Source organism: Sander vitreus, chromosome 6 (assembly GCF_031162955.1).
Source record: "Sander vitreus isolate 19-12246 chromosome 6, sanVit1, whole genome shotgun sequence".
Classification (NCBI taxonomy): Eukaryota; Metazoa; Chordata; class Actinopteri; order Perciformes; family Percidae; genus Sander; species Sander vitreus.
In genome coordinates, this window is record NC_135860.1 from 4,282,984 (window position 1) to 4,300,850 (window position 17,867).

At 41.3% G+C, this 17,867-nt stretch overlaps 2 protein-coding genes across 2 annotated transcripts in view; both read right to left on the reverse strand.

The window, feature by feature from the left end:
* Window positions 1–5,392, reverse strand: part of scap (SREBF chaperone) — a 49,767-nt gene extending 44,375 nt beyond the window's left edge. Inside the window, 2 exon segments of the mRNA XM_078252139.1 lie at window positions 1,039–1,239; window positions 5,293–5,392. Coding sequence (XP_078108265.1) covers window positions 1,039–1,239; window positions 5,293–5,366 — 275 coding nt within the window. The 5' untranslated portion in view covers window positions 5,367–5,392.
* A 2,748-nt stretch (window positions 5,393–8,140) lies between these two features.
* elp6 (elongator acetyltransferase complex subunit 6) lies at window positions 8,141–16,826 on the reverse strand. The gene is made up of 7 exons (XM_078252140.1): window positions 16,527–16,826; window positions 16,326–16,404; window positions 16,128–16,198; window positions 15,653–15,777; window positions 14,483–14,699; window positions 10,560–10,721; window positions 8,141–8,927 (listed from the first exon to the last, which is right to left on the reverse strand). Exons 1-7 carry the CDS (start codon window positions 16,578–16,580, stop codon window positions 8,802–8,804), a joined length of 834 nt encoding a protein of 277 aa, XP_078108266.1. The 5' UTR covers window positions 16,581–16,826; the 3' UTR covers window positions 8,141–8,801.
* Between the last annotated feature and the right edge of the window lie 1,041 nt (window positions 16,827–17,867).

The following is a 17,867-nucleotide window of genomic DNA, read 5'->3' on the forward strand; positions in this document are numbered from 1 at the left end:
GGAAAAAAAGTTGGCGCAGATCAAGACAGCGAACTTAAAGTACAGTATTGCCCTAAATACAAGTAGTTCTGAGTATACTACTGCCTTAAAGGAATACTTCGCCAATTTAAATCCAGTTCTGTGCAGGGTTTCAACAAGTCAAATTTAAGACTTATCAAGACCTTCATGAATGAAATTTAACAAAAGTACTTGCAAAGTATACAAAATGATTAAATAAAGCGACACAGAGTAATAATAATCTGTACATATACGTACCGCAAATTATATTTGGACTCGTGAAAGGAAGAACTACAACAACCAGCAGAGAATAAAAAGAAACCTTTCAGTGAGCATTAGGAGGTAGCGCTACATGGACGTAAGAACAGTTAAGACCCATTTAACATTATTTTAAGACCTAGAACACAATACTTTAGCGAATTGGAGACTTTTTAAGACCTAAATTTTGATTTTTAAATTTGGGACTTTTGTAGACTTCTTAAAACCCTGAGGGAACCCTGCTGTGTCATATTTGTGTGGGCAGTGTGTGTTAGATGAACAGCGTTTGACTTCCCTCCGTAGCTGCAGCGCCATTACAGAGAGCCCATTACATTTTGCGGATTTATATCCAGCTCTGTGTCACGGCAGTGTGGAAAGTGCACGGAGCTCTGTACACCGTCCATACTGCCATGCCACTAGTTTGTGTGTCCCTTTCCTCCGATTTCCAATTATTTAATTTTTTTTTATTTTAAGATCATTTTTTGGGGGCTTTCCCTTTATTTCATAGTGACAGTGGATAGACAGGAAAGGTGGGGGGGGGGAGAGAGAGAGAGAGAGAGAGAGAGAGAGAGATGGGGGATGACACGCAGCAAAGGGCCGCAGGTTGGACTCGAACTTGGGCCGCTGCAAAGGACTCAGCCGACACGGGGCGCACGCTCTTACTGGGTGAGGTAGAGGTCGCCCCACGATTTCCTATTTTAAGCGGTAAAATTAATACAAGTTCATCTCAATTTTAAGCATGAAAAAACAAACAAACAAAAAAAAAAAAAACAGAACACCTACCAGCAGGTGAGGATGCTGGCTGAGGTGAAGAGGATGATGGGTACTGGGTAGGAGGCACACAGCAGCCCGTGGCGGTAGAAGGCCGCCGAGATCTTCTCTCTCAGCTGCTCACGCAGCGTCATCCTGGTGGGCGGGGTCAACTGCCGGCCATTGGGAAGCACTGCGCGGCCGAGGACGGTGCGCCGCGGGGCATCCAGGGACCTGGAGGAGCAAGTGAGACAACGGTTGAACAGAGGATTTAAAAACACGCAGTTGTTGGTTCGTCTTTCACGTCGTAGAGACGCTACAGAAACGTATACGAATGTTTTGTTTGCACACATATTCACCTCAACAGCTACATTTTAGTCATTCGATGGTGATACTAAAAACAAACCTTTACCCAAGAGAGGTCTGTGGCATAGCGTAAAATCAGTTTGAGGTAGAATGTGTGTTGGAAACATATCTATTAAAACACAATAAATCATTTTAGGTAAAAATACCAAACATTTGCTCCGCCTTTTACACTCAGGGCCCTATTTTAACGATCTAAGTGCACGGCGTGAAGCGCTTGGCGCAGGTACGTGTAGGGCGTGTCCAAATCCACTTCTGCTAGTTTGACGGCGGAAAAAAGGGTCCGTGCGCCGGGCGCATGGTTCAAAAGGGTTGTACTTAGTGTCTTCATTAATTCATAGGTGTGTTTTGGGCGTAACATGCAATAAACCAATCAGAGTGTCATCTCCCATTCCCCAGCCAGGCGCGTTTGTACCTTGGCGCATTGCTAGCTAGCTAACAAGCATAGTGTGCGCGCGCTGTGCACGAGCCTAGGCACATTTTACTAATTCGCTGTTAAAATAACAATGAAATGCTGCGTTATTGACTTTAGATCAGGTTTTCACTTCCAGCTGCCTCAAGATAGCAAAACGCCAAGAATTCACCTGAACACACCTCCCTGTAAGACCAGCACGCCCATGGGCGCACAGATGGGCGCAGGTGCATTTGGTATTTAAACGACGTGAGCGCTGGACGGGAAATTGACAACTACGTCGGTCTTAAACTAGCAAAGACACTTGGGTCGGGCTTTGCGCTGCGCTGGGTGCAAGATAGGGCCCTCAGTCTTTTCATTTTATACATTTATGAAGTACTTTTGGAGGATATTGTATGTTTTTTATATTATTATAAAGTATTAGATGTACAATTAGAAAATACAGGAAATTCTCAATTAAAAATCTCCAACCAACAAATGTTTGGCACTTGACAGAAATGTATTGTGATGTCCACGAACAGTTCTGGAAAGATGAGTTGTGTTATGGGGCCGTGGTGGCCTAAATGTTAATGTCAAATGCTTTCAATAAATTAATTGAAGTTGAAAAAAAAAAAATTGAAGTCATTTCAAAATTAAATCGTGAACAGGGGTCAATCGAGATCACGATTTTATAAACGCTTTATCGTGCAGGCCTAGCCCTTAACCCCAACCGCTCCAGTGGAGCTGCTCAGTGGCCAGCAGATCAGGTATGAAAGGTACTGGGCAGCTTCCAGGTATGAATGTGGAACTGTGTGAATGTGATCAGGGCGTTTCCTGCAAAAGAGGGGCTATATTGCTATATTACATATTGCACCTTTAAAGTGAAGCTCTGTCCTGGACACCTAATAAGTTACATACTCCACGTTTTGGCACACACGCTGCTGACTTAAAGGCCCCGTGTGTTTTTACTTCAGGCCAGCTCATACAGGGGTCACATGCTAGACACGACTTCAACACAGAGCTCATTCAGCAGCCAAAAAGGTGTGGACGCATTCCCCACAGGAGAAAAACATGCAACTCCGGCTGAACAGCTAGACTGAAGCAAACAGACGTACCCTGTCTCATCGCCCATACCCGGGTAAACAACCACCAGCCTTTTGTTATTGGACAACGGGTAAATTCCACTTCCACTCAGGTAGGAAAGCACAGAGGGATAAGTGGGCCTGAAACGATTCGTTAATTCATATGAACTGTCAATCAATCATTTACTGGCTCACACATCGAAAATATGAGAATTTACTTAATTCGATTTTTTTGTATCATTATAAAACAAAGTATTTTTAGGTCTTTGGCTATTTGTTGGAGAGAAGAAACAATTTGATGTTGTCACCTTAACTCTCTTAGCTGACTGTTAACATGATTAACAGTCAGTTGCAGCCCTAATAGTTACACAGCTATGATCTCAAGAAACCAGATGCTTTAAAGTAAATTCCTTTTACAAGCAAAAATGCCACAAATCAACTAGTTCCAGCAACATTTATGAATATTTTTTTTTAGACTTTTGTAATAGTAAATCAAATGGGCTACCTTTGGGTTTTGGGCCGTTGGTCGGAAAAGACCTAGACCTAGACCACATAATTAATTCCTTAATTGAGACAATATTCATCACATTGTGATAATCAAAGTAATTGTTAGTCGCAGACCAAAAATACAGCCAATGAACTGTGTGTCACTACTATACACTGTGTATTACATTACACACAACTCTTCAAACAGCCTATGTAAAACATAAAACGTACACGACTTATTTGGTGGGTTTTAAATTACAAATTAAAAAAAAAAGAAAAAAAGAGAGTTGTAAAATGATAAAACACAATATGTTTATACAGCCACAATATGTGAAATCTTTGCCTTCTGGGTTGTTTCCCTCACTTAAAACAAAATCAGTTCCTTCAGTTTCCAATATCAACTCATCGCCTGAGCACTTTTTTTTTTTACCTAATCTCAGCTCTTGTCTCTGTTTACTCAGCAGACAGGTACACACACACACACACACACACACAAGCTGGATTTGTACAGCATCTCATTCTACTGACTATTAAGCCTCAGCTTCTCACATGATGTCAATAAGCAGCCACCACATTATTTGCTAACCATGCCAAAACACAACAATGCAGCTCTTTCACATCAGTGACATGTAACCACCAAAAAAAAAAAAAAAGCCTTGAACTGTTCTCAGACCATACCTGCTAAGGATAGACCAGGCTATCTCTCTGGCTCGGAGCCGTTTACGTCCCTTGAAAGCAGCGGCACTGGGTTTGTGAAGCGCAAGCGGTGCCTTGTGGTTAACGTAGTGCTCCCTTCTTGATTCAGGCAGTGTGCGTGACTGTTCGGCTCGTCCCCCCGGGAGCAACGGAAACATTTCCTGGGAGGAATTTGCCTCAGGAGTCTCTTGAACTGCCGTTATAGATACCCTATACAGTAAAAACAGCAACGTCTTGGCAAGCTTGCACAATGGGTTCTGCAAAGTTAAAAAGAGGCTTTGAAGTGAAGCCTTTCTGCTCTCCGTTTCTGTAGGAAAGGCGACTCTCAGCCAGGTTTTGGTCCTGCTTACTTTCTCGCGAGGGAGTACTTTCATTGAATGCCTCCATCTCTCGGCTGTTTGTCAAGTTCACTGCGTGCTGTGGGGTTACACGAGTGGAGCAGCGAGACCTGATTTGGCACAGGCTCAGCAGCATCTCCGTCAGTGAACTAATCCGGCATTGAGCCGATCAGAAACTCAACGAGCAGGGCTCAGGGCCTATGGCCACCCCAGCGCTGCTGCCCTCCTCCTCTGCTGACAGCCTGTAGGTAGCCTATCCTGCATGTTGTAGCACGCCGGGATATTTATCTCAAAATAATAAGTTTGACGAAGGCTTTAAAACCAAAACTACACAACCAGGGCAGAAAATGCACACCAGCCACAGGCTGAGTGCTGGTAAACTGTTGTTTCAGGCTGGTGAGTTTGTGTTCACTCTTCAGCCACTTTGGCAGGTGACCAGCAATTGTTGGGAAATCCTATTCTGTCTGGCCGGATGGTTTGTTGGGCTATACGGCTACTACGAGGGAATAAACAAAATAAGATTTCTGCTTAAACCCAACAAACCACAATCTTTATCACAACACCCTGGAAAAATGTCTCAGTTAAATAACCCTGGGCTTTTGCACAGACGTGCTGGGCAACTAATATTCTAAAAAAGAACAGTCTATATGCCCACGTAAGAAGCCAGAACACTTACAAACAAACAAGAACACAGCTACAGACAGTTAGAGAGATCATTGTGGGTCTCTCAGCAGCTTAGTTAGGTAGCTTGTAGATTAGATTAAGGTAGATTTATAAAGCTACGTGCCTAAAACAATACTGTAAGCAAAATGGTGCACTAAAGTTACGGATAAACTGTATCAAAACAGTTAAAAAACTAAGATAGCATGCTCTGAAATTCCCTTCACTGAAATTGGAGGTGTGCAAAAAAAAGCAAAAAATCCCAGCTTACCTCTTTTCAACACTCCCTAAAATGCCTAGTTTGAAGGCATCCCCAGGGTTTATATATTCCAGTGGCATAATCATCTATGTTCTGTATCATGCAATGCATTTGCATGTCTTATTTAAAAAACTTTCAAGTGAATTACTGCAGGCTAAAAGCTACACCCACAAGCATTCCAGAGAGCTTTAAGCTACAGTGTCCATTCTCCGTAACATAACTGCATCCACATTCAATCCCATGGTTGCATAATAATGTGAAAGCATGCTCCTCTGGTCATTAGTCCTGCTGTGAAGACAAGCTCGACATGGATGAGCAGATTACTGCAACCGAGCCTTTTACAACCAGAGCTGATGGCAAAAGAGGGAAATGCCCTGTCAATCAGTAACCATGATGTAATAGCGAATGATGTGCAAGAGACAGTCCGTTTCCGCACCTGGATTTCTGTTGTTTCTGACGAGTTCTTTAGAAGAGGAAGAAAATGAGGACAATACATTTTGAATTTCACATATTTTTAACAGAATAGTTTGGTATAGTTTCAAAAGTCATCTTTTCGCAACACGTGTAACTGGTCTTTACAATCGAGGTCACATCAAACAAGACAGTGAATGCATGCAGGGATGATGGGGCTGATGCAACCCTGTGGCAACATCACCTGCCCAGAACAAGCTAATAGAGTGGCTCCCACAAACAAGGTTCTAGGATAGTCCTCAAATAAATAGTGTGAAAGTGTAGTTTGACTTTTATCATGGGGTAGACTTTGACAAAATGATAAGGCAGAACAGGATATAGCTAAGATTGAGTAATCCATCACAGGATTCTCTGTACACAATATTTACCACAACGCATTTGTCGGATCAACTTCTCGACGAAGGCCATGGGCTATTTGCTTTTGGTTGAGGAACACCTTTAACCAAAAGCAAACAGCCCAAGGCCTTTGTCAAGAAGGTGTAGAAACATCTGAGCTGGCACATGCAAATAATGGCCCAATTTGTTACGTTTTAATACTCCTCAAATTTCCAAAGATAGCACACACCTTGCCGTTTGTCCCGATTGGGCAAATACATTTTCATAAATTAATCCTTAAGTGTCAACTTGTTATCTAATTAATGTTAGTGAAAGCAGCTAGCTAACGTTAGCCACCAGTATCTTTTGCAGTGTGTCTCAGACTTTCACTACATACAACTTATTTTAAAACGTTGCAATAGCAGTCGAAATGAAATGCCAACAAGTTTTTGAATTATGTATTCAGTATTATCTGAATTTACTTTACTACCACTGGATCCCGTTGTTACTGGATTTTTGGTCAGACATGATTCTCATGTAAAAAGATTATTAATAACCACGATATACGTGCTTCATTACATAAATAAATTGTCTCTGTTCCACATCTCATCAAATATATAAAAAAGGACATTGAAGGTGCCAGCTCATTTTGTGAAATGGTTCCAGAAGATTTATGTCATCTTTTTTGTTCATGTCCCCACTCGTGTATTTTTTGGCAAGATGTGTGTACATTTATTTCCCAATATATTGACTCTGAATTTTCCGTTTTCTTATAAAAAATGTCTTTACTTATTTATTGTTTTATATATATATATATATATGTATATATATATATATATATACATATATATATATATATATATCTTACTCTGCTACCAAAGCAATAATACAGCAAAATACTCGCAAAATCTCATTCATAAATCTAAATGAATTTGTATGAACCAATGTATGATTTCCGTCTGTGTTCGGATCCCCTGGCATTTTCAGTTTCGTATTTTTTTTTGTGTATATGTTTACCATGTTATTTGTCAATTAATTCATTTTTAAAAAAAACTTGCGAATTGGAGTAGCCTTACCAAGATGAACTGTAGAAGTTAACGACAAACCCACATTGTTAGCTTGCTAACGTTATCCTAGTGCGTGTGTGACTTAACGTTAGCTAACTTAACATTGTATCGCACAAAAAACACATAACCGGAGCATTTTAAAAACTAAGAGACGCAACACATTATTTCTTAGGTTCCCGGCCACGACTAAATATACCCATACACGTATAACGTTACTCAAAATTTCTGTACCTGCAGACAACTTGAGATGGCACCAAGCTAAAGGCTGACTCCTAACGTTAGCTATGTTAGCTCCTCAACAAACCCAATAAACTCGGGTCCCAATCAATATTATTTTATGAATTACCTAAAAGATTGTGGTAACGAACCGGGGAAAGGTCTTACGAACACTCGATTAACTTCGCTGTCATTGTGAAACTATGAGAATAGTTTGTAACGTAAGCCAACAACGCTGCCAAATAACGTTACCACATTAAGGCTCACGTTAACGTTAGCTTAGCATAGTGACGACGTTAAGTTGTACCATACAGTTTGGGATATCTGCTTTTAGACAACAAAACGTGGGTATGAGCCCAGCAACTGCAATCTTGCAGCTATGGCTATAACATCCCTCATCCTGTAACATAATGGTGTGATTAGACAATTCAAAAGCTCCCATGCTCATGCTCTCAACAGCCATGGAGCTAACTTTCCCCAGGCAGCTAGCTAAAGCTAACGGGTTATTATAGCTCAACTGTTCACACACTTGCCTGGGCAAACTTCAGAGATCCTTAAATGTAGTCGCTGTTTTGGTGCTCCTGGGTAAACTGACGAACAACCGCCGTGTTACTCCTTTGTTTAAGGGCTAAAGGCTATCTCGTATGCCTCGTATCAGATGCATGCAAGAGCCGTGCTTCAATCTACTGGTTGTCAAATCCCAGAGACCTCTCCACTCCGACCTCTCAACCTGCAGTGTAGTTTGCAGAGACAGGGCGACCTCTAGTGTGCACACAGACAATGACAACAAGTTCTACTGTTTTATATACGGTCTATGGTTTAAAGAGATTTATTCAACCAAGATCCATTCTAAGATGATTCTGGGTGGACATAATCATATTTATTCATTGTTATTCTCTCGGCTAAATACCAGCCGTCCATGTAACCAATGTATGTTCTTTTTCGGTCTACAGTAAAACTAGCAATCAGTCCATTGTTTATGAATGCCCACTTACCATCACAAATGTAAAACGGTTTGCATTCATAGCATGCATGCATGTCAACACACAAAAACTGATTTAACTAATAACCGAATATTGACAACAGCATGGGTCTTTAGACACACCTTCAGCGGACCAGCCTGATAATCAGACTCAACTGTCATTTTGTTTTCACTTCACTTATTTAAATAGCTGGGGGGGAAAGTGAAGTGAGAAGTAGGCAGCGATTCAGAGGGGCTGGCAGAATCACAGCGTCCTTCCTCCAGACAGTCTGGGGTCCAGGCTGGGTCGCTGACACTAGCGAGCATCCAAATGTAAAGCCTGGCTGTGGTTGGTAAATGTTGTCCAGTTCGCCAACTACCAACCTAGCTAAACACCCAGCATGTGTATTGTCTGGTGATATTAAAAATCTAACAGTTAGTTGTCACATTTAAAAGAGACAAAAGGCAAACAAGGAAGTTGAAAGGTGCAACTAGAGAACAGCGCTGGACGTCCCAGGAGCAAAGAAGGAGGCTCCTTTATCATGGACCTTGTACTGAAAGAGTTTCTTCTGTGTGTACTGCCCATCACCTTGTCTCCTCCTCCAACACACTTCCACCTGAAAGCAAAGAACAATGAACACTATTGGTTTACTTACATTGTTTAGTAAAATCTTTTTGTGCGTCTTGCACTGATCACCTGCAATACATACTGTAGATACAGTGGGGAGTGTATTTGACAAGTATTTGATACACTGCCGATTTTGCAGGTTTTCCCACTTACAAAGCATGTAGAAGTCTGTAATTTTTATCATAGGTACTCTTCATCTGTGAGTGACGGAATCTAAAACAAAAATCCATAAAATCACATTGTAAGATTTTTAAGTAATTAATTTGCATTTTATTGCATGACATAAGTATTTGATACATCAGAAAAGCAGAACTTAATATTTGGTACAGAAACCTTTGTTTGCAATTACAGAGATCATACGTTTCCTGTAGTTCTTGACCAGGTTTGCACACACTGTAGTGTTCTTGGGGTTGTACTCATCCTCCTTCTTCCTCCAAACACAGCAAGTGGAGTTATGACCAAAAAGCTCTATTTTTGTTTCATTAGACCACATGACCTTCTCCCATTCCTCCTCTGGATCATCTAGATGGTAATTGGTAAACTTCAGACGGGCCTGGACATGCGCTGGCTTGAGCAGGGGCACCTTGCGTGCGCTGCAGGATTTTAATCCACGACGGCGTAGTGTGTTACTAATGGGTTTCTTTGAGACTGTGGTCCCAGCTCTCTTCAGGTCATTGACCAGGTCCTGCCGTGTAGTTCTGGGCTGATCCCTCACCTTCCTCATGATCATTGATGCCCCACGAGGTGAGATCTTGCATGGAGCCCCAGACCGAGGGAGATTGACCGTCATCTTGAACTTCTTCCCTTTTCTAATAATTGCGCCAACAGTTGTTCTTGCCTTCTCACCAAGCTGCTTGCCTATTGTCCTGTAGCCCATCCCAGCCTTGTGCAGGTCTACAATTTTATCCCTGATGTCCTTACACAGCTCTCTGGTCTTGGCTATTGTGGAGAGATTGGAGTCTGTTTGATTGAGTGTGTGGACAGGTGTCTTTTATACAGGTAACAAGTTCAAACAGGTGCAGTTAATACAGGTAATGAGTGGAGAACAGGAGGGCTTCTTAAAGAAAAACTAACAGGTCTGTGAGAGCCGGAATTCTTACTGGTTGGTAGGTGATCAAATACTTATGTCATGCAATAAAATGCAAATTAATTATTTAAAAATCTTACAATGTGATTTTCTGCATTTTTGTTTTAGATTCCGTCTCTCACAGTTGAAGTGTACCTATGATAAACATTACAGACCTCTACATGCTTTGTAAGTAGGAAAACCTGCAAAATCGGCAGTGTATCAAATACTTGTTCTCCCCACTGTATATGTAACCTCCTACAGACCTTGTGCCATATACAGTATATCACCATTTGTCACTTTTGAAATATATCATATTTGAATATGTCAACTCGGCTTTACATTCTGACCATTTTTGACAATTCTCTGACATTTTGTTGACCAAAGGATTAATCGAGAAAATAATTGGCAGTTTAATCATTAATAAAAAGTAATCTTTATTCACAGCACTATCCTGAACTGTCTGCAGTTACACTTGGACTATAGACACATCTATAAAGTGTTAGAAAATGTATCAATCAGAATCATAAAGACCGTACGGACAAACACACTAACCTGGCCATGTATGTCCCTGCAGAAGCCAGTGGGGAGACCCTGTACATGAAGAGTGAGGCTACACTGGTGGGTTAGGCCCTTCAGAAGTCTCTCTGAGCCTTCGTCATCTCCGTCATCCTCCTCTTCTTCCCCGTCACAGCGTACCAGCATCACCACATTGCCCTGCAGTCACAGTCAAAGTTATGTTGATAAGACAGAGTTTTTATTAGAGCTGTTCACTTTATCCGAGTAAATACATGTTACAGATACATCAGTGTTTCCTCTATGTTGATTTTGTAGTGGCGGCCCGCCACAGTATCAGAAATAGGGCAGACGCACAATGTAGTCGCGGTTGCCTTTTAATTGATTCTGCCGACATAATGCATGGCTGCCGCTCACATTGCAATTTAACAACAAGTAGAACTATTCAGAGGTTATTGGGCCCGTCCAGTTTAACTCCACATACTGTTGTGTTGATGTAGTTTATTGTCAAAACGTTCGCTTTCTTCCGAGTCGACTATTAAACCAACAGCTCCACCACAAACGTCACAGCGGTGGGTCCGTTCTAATTGGACAACGTTCAACTTGTCAGTTCTGTCAGCTCTTGTCCTGATATCAAACATCTGGAAACATTAAAACGGTAAGTGAGTCAGTGTAATATAAATTGGAAATAGTCTATAGATGTAGTTGTAACCCACTCCCTCTGTGCGTCAGCCGCCTGGAGGTACCCCTCGGCACTGCTGTGATACTCTACGTTGTGTTGTGTTAGATGTTAGGGGTGAAGTGCAGAGAGAAGGGGGCACGGGACGCTGGGTTGAAGATTGTGGCTGAGACCATCAGGTTTTATTGTCACAGAGAAGGCTGGTTCCCTCATCCCCTTAACGGAGTACATACAGTTTTAAAACAAACATGGCGGCCTACACAGATCAAGTGTAAACTACAGTGTCTTGTAAGGTACAAAAAAGCGAAAATTGCTGAACTGCATCTGTTATAGTAATGGCAACAGTGCCGCCTAGTGGCCTACTTAAAGGACAATTCGGCGCAAAACGAACCTAGGGCTTAATAACAGATGTATACCCACTCTGTCGCTCTCTGGGACATGTTTTCATGCTAATTGAATGTGTTCGTAGCTCTATAGAAGCTAGCGCGGACCGCTGATTAGCTTACAACGCTAGTATTCGGGGCACAGGGAAAGTAAAAATAAATTGCTGTTTTGTACCACTAAAAGGCTCAAAATATCACCAAACTTCAACGGTAACATAATGAGGGTCCCTACATGTTAACCGAAGCATTGAGAACTGTAAGTGTACAGACAGTTTATTGAACGAAGAGCTGCGGGAGCTCCGTGAAAAAGGGCTACGAGAGAGAGAGAGCTACCGCTACTAGTAGTAGGTACAGTGGGCAAAAAAAGTATTTAGTCAGCCACCAATTGTGCAAGTTCTCCCACTTAAAAAGATGAGAGAGGCCTGTAATTTTCATCATAGGTACACTTCAACTATGAGAGACAAAATGAGAAAAAGAAATCCAGAAAATCACATTGTAGGATTTTTAATGAATTTATTTGCAAATTCCTCGGGAAAATAAGTATTTGGTCACCTACAAACAAGCAAGATTTCTGGCTGTCACAGACCTGTAACTTCTTCTTTAAGAGGCTCCTCTGTCCTCCACTCGTTACCTGTATTAATGGCACCTGTTTGAACTTGTTATCAGTATAAAAGACACCTGTCCACAACCTCAAACAGTCACACTCCAAACTCCACTATGGCCAAGACCGAAGAGCTGTCAAAGGACACCAGAAACAAAATTGTAGACCTGCACCAGGCTGGGAAGACTGAATCTGCAATAGGTAAGCAGCTTGGTGTGAAGAAATCAACTGTGGGAACAATTATAAGAAAATGAAGACATACAAGACCACTAATAATCTCCCTCGATCCGGGGCTCCACGCAAGATCTCACCCCTTTTTTGGTAAAAACTCAACTCGTTGTGTTTGGAGGGGAAAGAATGCTGAGTTGCATCCAAAGAACACCATACCTAATGTTAGGCATGGGGGTGGAAACATCATGCTTTGAGGCTGTTTTTCTGCAAAGGGACCAGGACGACTGATCCGTGTAAAGGAAAGAATGTATAGGGCCATGTATCGTGAGATTTTGCCCTTCCATCAGCAAGGGCATTGAAGATGAAACATGGCTGGGTCTTTCAGCATGACAATGATCCCAAACACACCGCCTGGGGAACGAAGGAGTGGCTTCGTAAGAAGCATCTCAAGGTCCTGGAGTGGCCTAGCCAGTCTCCAGATCTCAACCCCATAGAAAATCTTTGGAGGGAGTTGAAAGTCCGTGTTGCCCAGCGACAGCCCCAAAACATCACTGCTCTAGAGGAGATCTGCATGGAGGAATGGGCCAAAATACCAGCAACAGTGTGTGAAAACCTTGTGAAGACTTACAGAAAATGTTTGACCTCTGTCATTGCCAACAAAGGGTATATAACAAAGTATTGAGATTAACTTTTGTTATTGACCAAATACTTATTTTCCACCATAATTTGCAAATAAATTCATTAAAAATGCAACAATGTGATTTTCTGGTTTGTCTCTCATAATTGAAGTGTACCTATGATGAAAATTACAGGCCTCTCTTATCTTTTTAAGTGGGAGAACTTGCACAATTGGTGGCTGACTAAATACTTTTTTGCCCCACTGTAAGTACAGCCCTGTTTATCAGAAAGGGGAAATCTTTAGACTGTACAAAACACTGCGTCTCTTGGGTGTTGCGACGCAACAGGTCCCACTCCGTGCAACACAGACACTCCTGTTCGGTGGCCATAGCTTCACAATGTCCGCAGGTACACCACCAGTTTCCCGAAGTACGAGGCTGTGTTTCAGCATTGACCACCGGTAACTCTCTCTCTCTCGTAGCCCTTTTTCACGGAGCTCCCGCAGCTCTTCGTTCAATAAACTGTCTGTACTTACAATGTCCTCAATGCTTCGTTTAACATGTAGGGACCCTCATTAATCTACCGTTGAAGTATGGTGATATTTTGAGCCTTTTTAGTGGTACAAAATAGCGATTTATTTTTACTTTCCCTGTGCCCCGAATACTAGCATTGTAAGTAGCCCTGCATGATTACTCATTATAAAATCGCGATCTCGATTCACCCTGTTCACGTTATTATATATATATATATATATATATATATATATATATATATATAATATTTTTAATATTTTTTTAATGACTTTGATTCTCATTTAATTTTACGAGCCGACTGCATCACTAATGTTTTTTTTTGTTTTAAAGTGCTGCAATGCTCTCCCTTCTCTTCAGTGAAGCCTCTGTGTTTACAGGCTCGTGGTGATGATCAATGTGCTATAGCTGCCAAAAAAACATCTGTTTGGTACTGCCAATTAGTTTTGTTTTGTCGTGGTTCATGTGTGCAATAAACATTACACTTCGTGAGAAACAAATCGTGGCAGAGAATCGTGATATCAATTCTATGCTAAAAAATCGTGATTCATATTTTCCCCCAAATCGTGCAGGCCTAGTTGTAAGCTAATCAGCGGTCCGCGCTAGCTTCTTTCAAGCTACAAACACATTCTATTAGCATGAAAACATGTCCCAGAGAGCGATCGAGTGGGTACACATCTGTTATTAACCCCTAGGTTCATTTTGCGCCGGAATTGTCCTTTAAGGCTACTACCTTACATAGTCATAGATGTAATGATTGGGTTGTTGTTCGGACAGACCTGCCCCCACTGCTAAAAAAAATCCTAAAGGAAACACTGTACATACAACTTACTATACAGTAGCTATGTTATGAATACATGCAACTGCAAATTCCATTCAAACCACAACCAGCTCACCCCTGGCTGTGCCGACTGATAAGAGTATATGCCACCTAAAAAATCTCAAATGAATCATGCTTTGACTGACAGCAAGGATCTCACCTGTAGCTGCGAGCAGACGGTGGCTCGGCAGTAGTGGCTGAAGTCCAGCACGGCTCCAACGCTCACCCCCAGACTCAGCAGCACGCTGAGGTCATCCACCAGCAACACCGGAGGTCCCCACTCCTCTGCCCCATCGGCCTCTTCTTCCCCGCCACCAGAACTGGTCACACTGGACCGGACAAACTCGTACAGGCTCTTAAGGCCAACAGCAGGATCACTGAAGACAGAGACATGAGGGAGACGGAGAGAGAGGACACACGGTGTCAGACAGGCAAATGTGTGTTGTTATCACAGGGTTCCTACATAGGTCTGGAAGTCTGGAAATATGTGGAAACATTTATAGAATTTTACATCTTGATATGTTGGAAAAGGACAAAAATGTGAGTATAAATGTAATATTGTTGGATTGGTAAACCAGATAGACGGTTCAAAATGCAGAAGGCAACACATCACTCCAGTTCTGGCTCACCTGCATTGGCTACCAGTGAAATACAGATCTCCAGTCATCCTCACAACAGATCCTCCTAGTCCCCTCACTCACGCTGCAAAACTAAAGGGGACCGTGCTTTCTCCATGTCTGCTCCCAGGCTTTGGAAAAGCCTCCCGCCCCATATTAAGGCATGTTCTACGACTGAAAACTTCAAATCTAATTTAAAGACCCATTTTTTTCCCACTTGCTTTTAGCGACGTCTGAGGCTGCCTGGCTTCTGTCAAGCCACCTCCTGATCTGTCTTTTTATTCCCTATACTGCCTTTTAAGCCATTGCTGATTCCATTCACTCTTCTAACGTCCTTCTTTTTTGTCGTCGGTTTTACCATGCAAGTTGTTTTATATTACATTTTGTGGTGTTGTGTTTGTTATGTACTTTTTTTCAAATTTATGTAGCCTGCTGTTGTTTATCTTTGTTACTGAGGCATACTTTACCCCATCTGCCCTGGTTGTCAAGCACTTTGGGTCAGCTTATGCTTCTTTAAATGTGCTATATAAATGAAGATGACTTGACTTGACAACCTCAAATACATATAATGATAGTTACGTTCATTTACATCACTGTTACAAATAAACAGTGATGATACATGATATATGACAATAAAAAGATACAAGTCTGTAAACGTAAGAAAATAAAGTGGAAAAAAACAGAAAAAAATGTGTTGTACAAAATGTTTGTACCTGAGGAAGCCCATGGCTTGACTTGTTGTGTCAGTTTCTTGAGGAATCAAAACAGACAGCGACTCATTCAGTCCCTCTAGGAAAACCAGCTGACCCTTCTCCTTTGCTTGTACTAGGCTGACACCCTGAGGACACACAATTCACACACAAACAACATTTTTTTTTTTTTTTTTTTACATTTCTGAGCTGTCAAAACTAGGAGAAAGCCACCAATAATGATAAACTCTGTCAATATTCCTGTGACCCGAAGAGAGACGTGACAAGAAAAGAAATAAGAATTAAGAATGGTTAAAGTGTGTTTTAAAGTAGGAGACTGACATGATGAATTCAGTTGAGTAAATGCTAAATAAACACATCAATAACTGCAATGTAAAATGTTAACCCTTTAATGTCATGAGGTTTTCAAATAACACTCCTCTTACAGTGTAAATGTTAATGAGAATACAGTACACGGATGACAACATTAGAGACTCACCAGTCTTTGACTAATTGCACTGTAATGATTGAAGGACTGCACCAGACCCAGAAACCACACTTTGCAGCGTGCTGACATAAAAAAAGAAAGAAAGAGAGATCAGCTGTGGCTCAAACCTCTAGCTAAATAAGCTGTATCATACACGAATGAACAGTTTCTTTCATTTTGATACTTTACACTTGACAGGTGATAACTCACCTCGTAGGTACAAAGAGAGGAAGTGGTGAATGAGGAAAGAGGCATCACTCTTTCTGTCTGAGAGCAAGACAAATTCCCCCTGTAACGTTACAAAGTTACAAACTTAGGCAAATATGGATGCCGTAACATTTTGAGGTTAACGTTAAGAGGAACTCACACATAGTAACGTTATTAGCATGTAGAACAGTGTTAACTCCTCACCTGTGTGAAGCTGTCGGGAGTGGTGTTCAAGATACTGTTGAGCTCTGTATACATAGCTAACTATAACGCTAACGTTACTAGCTAACCTAACTGTAATTAAAACAAGCTAAACAGTGTGCGAGTGGGCTAAGATAACGTTACAAAACAGGAGTTGTTAGCAGGAATCGATCTCAAAATGTGTCGTGTAAATTCGTAGGTTAAAAAGTAACGTCAAAGTTTCTACTTTACTGCACAATGTAATTCCTTTCCTCTCAACTAGCTAGCTGCTGTGCTAACGTCAAGTAGCATTCTATGAAAGACGAATAAAAACCTGACAGGAGGTCTCACTCTGCACTTAGCGGAGATGTAGCTACCTTTGGACTACGGAGAAGCCGTTAACGTCTTCCTGCTGTGTAAATATATTACGTTACATAATTATTTTGTTGTATTGATTCTAGACTACACAAAAACAAAACAACAAACGTCTTAAAAGTGAATTTTAGGTTGTCATACGTATTTGTTTTTGGAAAAACATCCACATCAAGTCTGTGACAGAATGGTCTCCATGGCGACAGCTTTGTACAGCTATCTTAATAGACGATCTTTGCTTGCACATGGCGACTTCTTCGACGTGTTTCCATTCTTAAATCTAAGACACCGCCACCTGTTGGTGGTACCGTGTTAATGGGAATTCGAAGTAGTAGTAGTAGTAGTAGTAGTAGTAGTAGTAGTAGTGGTGGTGTTAGACCCAATGTTACTATAAATAGACAGTTACATGCAGGAATAAAGTCAGCCACAGTTAAATGAATGACAGTAAAGGAATTATTCTCGTCTTGTGACAAATTCTGCCTCAGAGAAACCAAACCTGACCTCTACTTTTCATTGTTCCACTTTAGATCAGATTCTAAATTTGTCAATCTTTAGCATCCAAATGTGACTCAAGAGAGAAGTAAGTCTCTTTCAAAGGTGTATTTATAATACTGAATTGATTAAAACTGAGATTGTCGAAGTGCTTTATCCTTGGTTATGTCCATGTTATGTTTTGTAATAATCTACGTTCTTTTTTGCCTATCTGTTTTTGAGACAATGCTCTGCAGAGAGATTTCTGCACAAGGAAACCAGATGTGAACCTCGTTCATATACAGTAAGAATATATGAACAAGTATGTAGAGGTTATTAAGAAGGACGTCTTACATTATGGCAGAAAATATGTTTAAAACATCAATGAGAGGATGGCTTAAATCCTTATTTTTTTGGCTCAGCATGCTCTGTCTGCACAAGCCTGCTTCCTGCTCAACATGTAATCAACCCTATGCTAAAAGGGAGAATATGGAGGCACACCTGTGTTTTACTTCGGGCTTT

Coding starts and splice junctions, on each gene's coding strand:
- elp6 (XM_078252140.1), bottom strand. CDS start 16,580: ATGTATACAGAGCTCAACAGTATCTTGAACACCACTCCCGACAGCTTC. Junction 16,199..16,325: donor CCTCTCTTTGTACCTACGAG/GTGAGTTATCAC, acceptor TTTTTATGTCAG/CACGCTGCAAAGTGTGGTTT. Junction 15,778..16,127: donor GTGCAATTAGTCAAAGACTG/GTGAGTCTCTAA, acceptor GTGTGTCCTCAG/GGTGTCAGCCTAGTACAAGC.